The sequence below is a fragment of the Argiope bruennichi genome, chromosome 2 (genome assembly GCF_947563725.1).
Source record: "Argiope bruennichi chromosome 2, qqArgBrue1.1, whole genome shotgun sequence".
Lineage (NCBI taxonomy): Eukaryota > Metazoa > Arthropoda > Arachnida > Araneae > Araneidae > Argiope > Argiope bruennichi.
Window position 1 is genome coordinate 86,998,965 of NC_079152.1, and position 11,552 is coordinate 87,010,516.

General features: G+C 29.1%; 1 protein-coding gene across 1 annotated transcript; it reads right to left on the reverse strand.

Annotated features, from left to right (window-relative positions):
• Positions 1-3,286: 3,286 nt before the first annotated feature.
• Positions 3,287-11,298, reverse strand: LOC129962244 (monocarboxylate transporter 4-like; the record flags this gene model as incomplete). Its single annotated transcript, XM_056075985.1, has 3 exons — positions 11,118-11,298; positions 6,020-6,163; positions 3,287-3,816 (listed from the first exon to the last, which is right to left on the reverse strand). Coding segments are annotated over exons 1-3 (855 nt in total), but the record flags the coding sequence as incomplete, so codon positions are not given.
• Positions 11,299-11,552: the final 254 nt, after the last annotated feature.

Below are 11,552 nucleotides of genomic sequence, written 5' to 3' on the forward strand. Positions count from 1 at the left end.
TAAATTTAGCAAGGTTTTTTTATTACTCTGACTTCCTTTTTATTTAATGATGTTTGGATATGAAGTGCTGCAATATTCAGGCAAAAGTGACCAATATCTGACATTAATTAGCTGGCAACAATAATATACCCTTCAAATTTCCGACTCGTCAATATCTCCTCCAATCTGAAGTCAACAATCTCTTAAAATGGGCGACAAGATATTATTGATTATTTGCCAGATTCCTTAAGACGAAGGGCTTTCCTTCAGTCTTCATTAAGCAAGATTATGGAGCTATCCACTGAGGGACTTATTACTGACAAATATACTAAGCAAACTGCTTCAAAGTATTGATGGGTTTGAGTATACTCCATTTTGAACTAAGGGTATGAAATTCTTTTCTTATACTAAGCGAGAGAGAGGCAATATAAAATTAAAGGCTATGTAAATCATATTTTGTAAAATTGACTGTAATCGATTTTTTTTTATTATTGCTTCTTACTAAGTTTAAATCCTTTTTGTTTTCTTTTATACGAAGTATATAAAAGGAAAATACTGTAAGCGTCAAAAAATCAAATCAAGAATTTGACGAATCTTCATGTTCCAGATCTCTTTGATTCCAAAATATACGTTTTTGAAATTGTTTTTGTTTCTGTAAATATGATATCTCAAAAACGCGTTAATTAAAAAATACAGTGACTTTAATGTTTCAAATTTAGTATGTGATTCTAATCGTAGTTCTTTGCCAAATTTTAATTGAAATCGGTCAATAAAAAAAAAAACTCAAAAATGCATATTTAATGCTCTGTTGCTTCTGCAACGAGCCCATTCCAGCGATTAATCGCCAAAAAAAAAACCCTTCTAAAGACCGCTCTCTAATAAAATCTTTCGTAATTGTTATTCGCCTATAGCATACGGATAATAATGTGCAATCACATTTACTAGTGAGTATACGAAAAGTATAATAACGTTTGGGAGTATAAAGTTTCATCCAAACTTTTTCTGCTTGTTTTTTAATATTAACACGTGGGCTGTTACTTGAATCTTCTGTGATTCCTACCAATTTTCTATTTAGATGATAATTCCACTATTGTAGTTTATAAAATTGTAAACAAGAGTGCATCTAATTAGATAGATAGTTTAAATTAAATGAAAGTCATGGCATCGAACACTTTGACTATCATAGATTTGTCTACTTTTGATAATGTAAATTGAAAGGTCTCCATAACAATAGCTGTCAGAGATTTGCTGTCTAAAATTTCAAGTTTGTTTTAAAACCAACGTTTCATTTTGAAGTGTATTAACCTCTTAATTTTGAATCTTGGTCAATGACAAGAATGAAATCAGAGCCGGCACCTTCCCTTTACACCCTAAAGAAATCCTCACCATTCCAGAGGGAAGACATCTGGTGATATTTGTGTATTCAGACGGATATATATAGCCAGCAAACTCTGATCTCAAGCCCATGATCCTATAGGAATTTTGATAATAAATTTCAGACTAATACACCTCGCATCACATACTATTAACTCTGATAGCTTAGTATTCCAATGTTTCTAGGCTATGGAATCAAATTAATAAGATAGAAAACATGTTTTTAGAGCATTAAAAAGAAGAAAATGATTTATAAATTTAAATTCTTGAAATCAAATCAAAAATGGTAAAAGCGCTAGATACTGATGCTTTATGTAAATTGAACGATTGGAAAATCAATGGAATTGATAAATTTTAATCACATTCAGAATATATTTTAATTTTTGCTGAATGTAATTTTGAATGATCTAATTTTTCCTAAAATTCGCAAGGTATATGAGTCCGTGTTCATTGACGTAGTAAAGATAAATGGCATTCAGACCATGAAATGACTCTTTCAGTATCTTAGCAAGCGTTAATGCTGTCTCAGAGTAATATTATTTTTTCGCCCTCTCATCAGATTTCACTTTAAAAAATTAAACGCCCTAAGATATTTGCCTCTATGACTCCCCTTAAAGCTTCTGCCAGCGCCATCTATATTTTCTTGTCCCTCTCTCTGCTATACCACAGTTATTGCAAGCTTAATGGTTGTCATCATCATGTCTTAAATTAGTATGAAAGCTTGAAAAATCTCGAGATCGCTAATGTCATCTGATTATAGTTAAAATAATAAGAGACGTTTCTAAATCTAAGGGAAAAAATGGCGTTAAAATATCTAAACTAAACTTGAACTTAAAACTGGTCAGGAATCAAAATGAAATAACTTCATTTAGCGATTGTAAAATTATTTTATTAAAAATATATAAGGTAATTATACCCAATACATGTGGAATCTGGCTAATGCATTGTTTGTGGAACTACTGGTGTTTTCTTGAAATCCTGTTATTGCAAAGTTAGATAATTTAATATTCAAAAGTTTGTTGAGTTTAAGAAAAGATCTAAATCATTTTATGCCTGATAAATTGTCATTGTTTTGTTTTTATTTCGGAATATTCAGAGAGCATTCATAAAAAAATTGGAGTAAATGAGGAAAGGAATTTATCAAATCGGGTTAAAAATATTTGAATTCTGAATTGGTAGGTATAGCAGAAAATTTCACATTTTGTTTGTCAGAAAATCAGGTCCACAAAGTACGATAAGCATAATTATTATAACACTTTTTCATTCAACTCCCGTATGAGCGAGATCAACCTTTTAGCTTTAGAACATACAGTTAACTATCTGGAACCCTACATCATAACGTTTTGCTAAAATATACTTGTTATTATATTTTATACTTACTTATCATAGGACCAGCAGAGAGGAACATCGGGACACTCATAAAAAATCTCGCCGACATAGCCATTGTCAATTGATCCTTTTCAATAAATTCGCAAACAATGCCAGTAAATACGATCAGTACTGCTCCACTGATTATGCCTAATATGCTAGTTATAACAATCAATCCACTAAAATTGTCCATAAGTGTTATTGCTCCGAAGCATATTCCCAAGCAAGCAAATGACAAAGCACTGAAGTTAACAGTACTCAAAAAATTGCAATCTGTCACCCAACCTAGTCCAAGACGTCCAATTGTATCAGTTATGTGGAAGCAAGATAGTAAATAAATTGCCAGGCTCGATTGCACCTTTTTATCTCTTGCAGCATCTACGATTATCGTGATGAATGTGTTCCCCATAAAAACTAAACTACTTTGAGTCATACATATAACCAAAAAGGTTGGATTCCAAAATATTCGAAAACGCAATATAATATTAGTCATGAACTTGTTTTTTGAAAATTCTGCACTGTTAATAACAGTATTTGTAGATTTTTCAGTTAATATTGTATTATTCTCTTCTTTTATTTCAGAATGATAGTTACTTAAATGTTTTTCGACATTTTTGATATCCAATGGTACATTATGAGAGGGTTGCTTTAATACCATTTTTCTCAAGGACTCATCCGTTGGTACTCCCTCTAATTCGATTCCACAGTTACTTCCATTTGATCTTCCAGGTGTTGAATGAGCTGATTTGTTGTTTTTTGTTAATGAAATTAAACATGGTTTAGTGGCATCAATATTAAGATCATAGTCATTCAGAGTTCCTGAGTATTGTTTTGTATTGACGACACCATCTGAAACTTTGGAATACATCAAGATCATACCTAATGGCAAACCATTTAAGATAAGACCTGAAAGAATTAAAAATGTACCGGACAAGTGATACTGATTTAGAAGGAAGTCACACAAGTAAACAAATATGAAACTTCCAATGCCAGCTCCTCCATAAGAAATTCCAGAGGCTGTTGCAATATGACTTTCATCAAAATGATCATTCAAAATATCTCCAATCATTGAAGAGCTCATTGAAACACCAATACCTGGAATAAATAAAAATATTTATTAACTTTCATTTAGAATGCTTTTTCTAGGTTTTATAAACAGCTGAATATTTCCTACAAAGAAAATTAGTTTGTGGATGGGATTATCACTGTCATGTTCTTCTGTTTATTCTGAATTTCAGTTACAATCACAAAAGATGGACACACCTAAAACAGTATGGTTGGAAATGAGGTGAATTAAGGTGAAAAAAGGAAGGAAAGTTACCAGCTTTATAAAAAAATACGATTATTGTGAATAATACAAATTTTTTTTTGAAATTTCAAAGTTCAAAAAAAGTTTCTGAAAGGAAAGTCCATACGGTATTGCGCCTTAATAATACAGGCTGTTGAGAGAACGTGATCATATTGTTGGGGAAGCGTCTTTACCATTGTTGTCAGCCAGCTATTGAAAGTTTAAAATCAATAGGTAGATTTTGGTAGATTAGATAAAGTAATATTAAGAGATTCCTAACTAGTTATGGCATGAACTGTTTCGACTTCTCTACTTTAAAGTCAGTGTGGATGTTTCCCGATGTGCTACCACTGTACAAATGATATAATGTGAAAATCTTAATTTTCAGTAGTTGTACCTTTTTCGAGTAGAGTTGTCAATCCCTAAATTAAAAGTACTAACTTGATAATGGGCTTGATTGCATTTCTATACAAAAGCATTTAGTTCTGGAATGACCACTTGGAATAGTTACTATTCAAATATAAATTCAAATAAACTTTTCCTCCAAAACGTCTCTTTGGTATACGATAATGTCCTCGAAGTTTGAACTTCTCAATCAATTTTATATTAAAATATTTAGATTCAACATCCATCTTTAAAAAAAACAAGAGAGTTTGATATTAATAAATTGCAGCATTTTCTAATTATAGTATTAAGTATAATTCCAGAAAATTAAATATCGATGCAAGTACTAGGAAAGCTTTCACGTCAATCTAATACTCACCAAGTTCACATGTAGTCCCACAAAATAAGACATAGCCGGAATTCTTAAAGCATCTGGAAAAATGCTCTGAACAATACATATCATAATTCCTAAAGCTTCCAGTATTCTAGTGTGTCCCCAAGTCTTGGAATCTCATTAGCACTTTCATTGACAACCTAAGTTCTATCACATACAGATCTGGAGATTCTAAACTGACATCAGTGTTATCGTTACTTTAATGTGCAATTCCTATACTATTATAAAGACTAATTTATTCCATTTCCTAATCACTTTGTCTCAGTGTATCATGGCATATCTCGGATATTCATTCAGAAATCTCAATGATTTCCATGCTAAAGAAATTTCATACCATTATGAATTCCTTACCACCAGAAATATAATTCCAAGTTAACAGGCGAGTTTGCCCCATACATTGGAAACACAGATCCCTCAATCATTAAATGTCCAGAACCGGTGTTGTTGCATCGAAAAGAAACCATAACCATAAATTAGATTCTAGTGGGTCGTGCTATTGATTACACGATAAAAGTCTATATTCAGTAAAATATATACATTATAAGTTCGGAGGCTGATTTTTTTAGGTGTTTTGTAATTCATTGTCATTTGCGAGCGAATTCCATAAATAAGTAAAGCGGTATTAGGCTCCAACAAAGTCACATTCATCCACCATCTTTTTAGTATCATACTTCTTAAGCAAATTGATTTTCTGTAATGCTTATACTCAAGATATATCAGTGGAATTGTCAACTGTTGAATTATAAATTTAGTTTCTATTTTCCTCTAATGATCCATCTAATGATTGCTGAAGAATTAAAAATTCATTAAATCTTTATTATTTCTGGTACACGATTCATATTTACCTCATCAGTCTAGAGACTAGGCCTTACATTTTTCTGCAATAGGAGGCATCTGCAGGTAGTTTGTGCGAAATGAAGTGCTGCTGAAGCTTAGATATTTCGAAATTTCATGGGCATTATTCATATAAATATACATATTTCGTTAAGTGAAGATCATCAATTATAATAGAAGAGAGCTCAGGTTTGTTATATCTTTTGTGAACGTTCATTCAACTTGAAATGTCGGTGTCATTTTTTAACACCGAGATCGATTGCAATCAAATACGCAGTTATTTATTATTATTATTACACATTGAAATTTTATTGAAAAGGACCGTTTATTGCCGCATGATAAAACAATATTGGCAATCATTTTCAGAGCTTCTTTATTAGTAGCTAGCATCTACTTACCAAACATGCCTCCCCACAAAATAATCAAAATCGTGATGTGTTCGACGAAGAAACACATTCCTATGCCTAGCGCCGAAACTGCTGCTCCTGCTGTTGTGATTTCCCTCGATCCATATGTTTTGGCGAAGTATCCAACTAGTGGACCTAATTAAAAAAAGTCTCGTGAATAAACATAAATTATCACGAGCTAAAACATTTTATTGGTCAACTTAACAAATGAACTTAATAAATATTTTCATATATACATATGTATTTATATAGAGATTATTTGTTTGCATTTGATATGGTAGTTCGTATGGTAGTTTTCATTATCTATAGGTATATCCGGATCGGTTGACATATCGGGACCAATTCTGTCGTAATGTTGAATTACCAGAGATCAGAGCTAACATTGTAAAAATTATTTTAAAATTTGCATTAAATTAATTAATTTAATGCGAAATAATATAATCTTTTTTTTAATTTTTTCATACGTTTCCCACATCAGAAATTGTATTTTTTATATCTATGCTAAGTGCTTTCTAACAGACATTATTTGAAAACTGTGTGTGACGTCTCTAATTTTTAATGATGTTTTTTAATTAGAGAAAAATTTTCCTTAATTTTTAATGATGTTTTTTAATTAGAGAAAAATTTTCCTTAACTTTTAATGATGTTTTTTAATTAGAGAAAAATTTTCCTTAATTTTTAATGATGTGTTTTTAGTTCGACAGATTTTTTCCCCAAATTTTTAATGATGCTTTGTAATTTGACAGATTTTTCCCTAATTTTTAGAGAAGTTTTTTAATTCGACAGATTTTTTCCCTAATTTTTAATGATACTCTATAATTTGAGAGATTTTTTTTTCTTGTACAGATATCTGTGGAATTATATTCTTCGTTATCATTCATATCACGTGGAATGAAATTTTATTTTCAGAATGATTATTATTATATGAGGTAATATATAATGTTCTTATGTTTTAATACATCAGGTTTGGAATTCATTTATCATCATTATTACTATTATTTTGAATTTTTATGTTTTACTGTGCAAACGTTTGTATTGCAATGTATATCATTGTAAAGATTTTACGTTCTAAGCATTTTTAATACATTTAAACAGTTGTTATTCTATTACTGATTTCTTGTCATTTATAAATACGACTGCATAAATAATAGAAAATGGATTTTAAATTAAATCACAAAAGAAGCGTGCTGCTCCTTTGATAACTCTTTAATTACGAAAAGAATGAAACATCTACAAATAACCGAAGGGGGAGAACAAAGTAAAAGAAAGCAGACAGATGTTGAAGACAAATCAAAGACAGCGAGAAACTGCCGAAGAGAAGCAGGTGAGATTACAAGCAAATGTTAAAAGAAATTACAGACTGAAGACAACAAAATCTTGAAAAACGACATGATACGCGAGCTTTGGTAAAAAATGTCAGGATGTGAGAAAACCTGCTCCTTTTATGTTGCGTAATGAAGAATAAATTCTTTTACATAGAATTTCAATTATGATTATGAATCTGAAAGTATTGCGTGTTTAGGATCGAATTGTTCAATTTATAGTGTGAAAAAAGCGATCTAATGAATGATCTGGCATACAGTGCTATATATTTAAAAGCAAGATTTGTATTGTTTAATCAAAAAGAAAACATCCAAAGATTATTTAGGTCTGTTGGGCAAAGTCAGAAGAATATAAAACTCAAGGGATTCATTAAAAAATTGAAAACTTCAGCCGGATTTTCGACTGATTTATAATAAATAACATACTGTCAAAACAACAAAAACTACAAAATTATATTGGATTTTTGCATTTTAATCGGAAACAGTCATTCCGACGACCTTGATTTCTTGCATTTTTCTGTTAGTGGATATCTTTAAAATTTTAGGGTTGTGAAGATGTGCCGGAATATTAAAAGTACGTTTTCCTTTTTTGTTTTTCTCCTTATTAAGAATGTGATGCAGTGTACACTTGAAAATACCAAATTTTTTATTGTGATGTCTAAAGCTTTGATTTTATTTGATAAATGTTATGAGATTCAGCCTTTTCTTTTATGAAACGCCGCAGTAATTACTTTATCATCATTTTAAGTGATACGTCAATATAAGTTAAGATCCTTTATTTTTTTCCAGGTTGAATAAATCAGATTTCATCAAATCACCGATATAAACTTACAGAAGAAAAGAATTTTTGCTAACAGAGGAAAAAGGACTTTTACTAAAAAATATTGACAATTGTCATGTGTCTGTCTATGTATCTGATGGCTTTCTACAAGGGAAATTAGAGCTCAAAAACAGTCACACACATATTTTGGTGCGAGAAAATGAAAAAATTGGTAAGTTTAAAAAAAACTTGTATTATAACTTTAATTAACTAAAAAGTAAGCAAATTTTAAGACTTCCAAAATATTAAAAAAAAATAATTACTTCATATCAGAATTCAAAAAAAATTCTTTTTCTATGATATAAATTAAGTCGTCTTACAATTTCCTTTCACGTTATTATAAACTCGTACAAACATTTTCCCAAGCGTTATATAATAATACTTTTCCTTGTTATAATGAAATTCAAATAATTTTGATTAGTTCTACAAACATTTTGAACTTTCCTTGGATATGAAAGTTCGGGTTTTTCTTTGAGTATTAAATAGGTTCCTTTTCTAAGCATGTTTTTAATGAAGTGTTTACAGTTTTATGATTAATACCAGGTAAGATTTAATTTTAGAAATAAACACTTGTACAATTTTTTTTTCCAACTAATGCTTTTAAACATATATTTTTCCTATAATATAATGGAATACATAAAAAAGCCACATTATGTTCTTTTAAACAGAAGTATTGCTTTTTTGGTGTAATACACAGAATTTCTTTCATTGAACCTGTAAACAAAATTCGTCTGAAGTATTATGCAAATTACGAAACATGCCCATATCAATAATATGTCCAAAATGTCTACGCTATATGATTCTGTTAATTTTTCTTTAAATATTTAGGAGCATATCTCAATCTAGAAAACAAGTGAACAACTTGTTAAAGTTTAAAGATTATCCATTAAAATTTTAGATGGGATAACAGAGAAAATTAAGAAGTTGCTTAGTATAAGGAAAAGAACAGATATAAAGCTTCTAAAACACTACGAATCATGTCAGTCAAAATTTGAAGCTGAAAACTGTTTTATTAAGAAAACCATTAACACATGAAAATCTATTTGAAATTTTTAATGCCAGTAATCCTGGTAGATTTCTTAGTCTATATGCAATAGTCAGACTAATTTGAACATAGTGTTCGGAGAAACTGCGAACTAAATTTAAAGGATACATGTTGTTGTTGTTTTAAAGTAAACTTGTCTTTTGATACAGCTATGAAAGATAACATTGCTCACTTCAAACTGGTAGAATAAATGCACAAAATCTCTTAGAAAACGGTAATTATATAAATCAATTCATAAGTGCCTTAGAAAGGAAAAAGCAATTAGATCTCTGAAATAAGTATGTATATACGAATGATATAAAAGGCATTCTAATCTAATACTGATATACTTCCTACTGTGCTCTAATAATGATACTAGAGTTCATTTCTAAACCTTTAGAAATATGTCTATAGTTTAAAAAGTTATTTAAATAATGTAAGCGATTATATTTTATTACATTTCAATCAATTAATGTGTTGTAGAAAAAAATTCAAAAACCTGAATTGTTATACAATTACACCTTTTATTTTAATATGTTTATATTTAATAAAATATTTTTAGCATTAATAAATATTTTATTAACGTCAAATTACTTTCATTTTCCTGCGATCAAAATTGATTGAGTTATAAAGTATTAAATCTCATTATTTTTAACCTATTAAAAGTTGCCTAGGAGAAATGAAGAACGTTGATTAAATTATATTTTTCCAAGTAGTTATTGAAATTGTCTAAAATAAGGATTTTCAAATCTTATTAAATCGATCAATTATAATCGCTGATGAATGGGACCTTGTTTAAAACGCCTGTATCGAAATAAGTTTACTGATTTGTAAATTTTTCAATAATACATTGATAATATAATACTTTGTGTCATGACATTTTTCTTATTCGCAAAATATGCCTATCGCTAACTGCTCAAAAATTAACTTTTGTGACAAAATAAAATTGGACACTGCTATAAAATGATCTAAAATATTTTAATTTTATTTTATATGCAAGTAATTTCTAAAATACAAGCAATGTAATGCACATAAATGAATCATTGCATAAATGATATAAGGAAATTTTTTGTGTGAGTCGCACTGATATTGAAAAAGAAACTACATATGCCAAATAACAATGTAAACGACAGTTTTTTATTTAATAGCATGAAGCTGTGCAACATTTCTACACTATTAGAGTATTTTTCAGCGTAGAAACTTTTTATTATTTGGATGTTAAGTGCAAAAGGAGTAATTAGTCACATGAAAATTTTTTTTATTTAATAATCCCAAATTAGTGATTGTAGATAGGCTTTGAAAATTCCGAATGTCAGTTTTAAATTTATAACATATTACCTCCTTTGCTGTTTGAGGTTTGTTGTCTTATTAAACTACGGATGCATATATTTATTAACAATCCTGTATAAAATAAGAAGATATCTGTAATTAAATAAAAATAACAAAACATATAATAAATAGAAAAAAAAAATTCATTACTATTTAAATTTGTTCCACTTTAATACTAGCAAAAATGATTCATTCTAATACAAATAGCAAACGATATTATATAAATCAGAAAATAATTAATAAAACGATAATACTAGCAAAAATGATTCATTCTAATACAAATAGCAAACGATATTAGATAAATCAGAAAAGAATTAATAAAACGATAATACTAGCAAAAAGGATTCCTTCTAATATAAATAGCAAACGATATTAGATAAATCAGATAAGAATTAATAAAACAATAAAAATCTCTGAAACAAAAAATTAAAATTATATTTTTATTGAATATGTAAACATAAGCAATTATTAAAAACAACAAGTAAACTTTCTAAATGTTTCGATCAACAACTAGAAGATGCACAAAAATTCTTAAATATTAACGATCACAGAGCACTTAATGTTTATCATAATATAACTCAAGTAAATACGTACCTACAAAGCTTTTCATTAAATTACACCAAAAATAAGGAAGTGATGCTTGATTTTTAGAAACATTAAACCGTTCCATTGTAGCTATATAAAGTAATCCTGCTATTCTTAAAAAGCTAAAATTTAAACCAATTATCATAGAGCAAGCCACTGCTACTAACCAGTTATTTGTTTTTATCGCCATTTTAAAGTTTTTCTAAAATGGATGATGGGGAGATCTAATAACATGCATCCATTCTGTTGAACTGTTCCTCTGATATAAGCAAAGTAGGAAGATTACAATGACACATAAATTATACCATTTATTCCGACTAAAATGATTATTCTTAATACGAATATAAATGGGTCTTTCTTTTTTGTTGCTATGCAGTCATTAAAAACTCAACGGACTGACGATTTTCTAAAGTGTTTCCCAAAGAATATTATGCAATAAGCAAA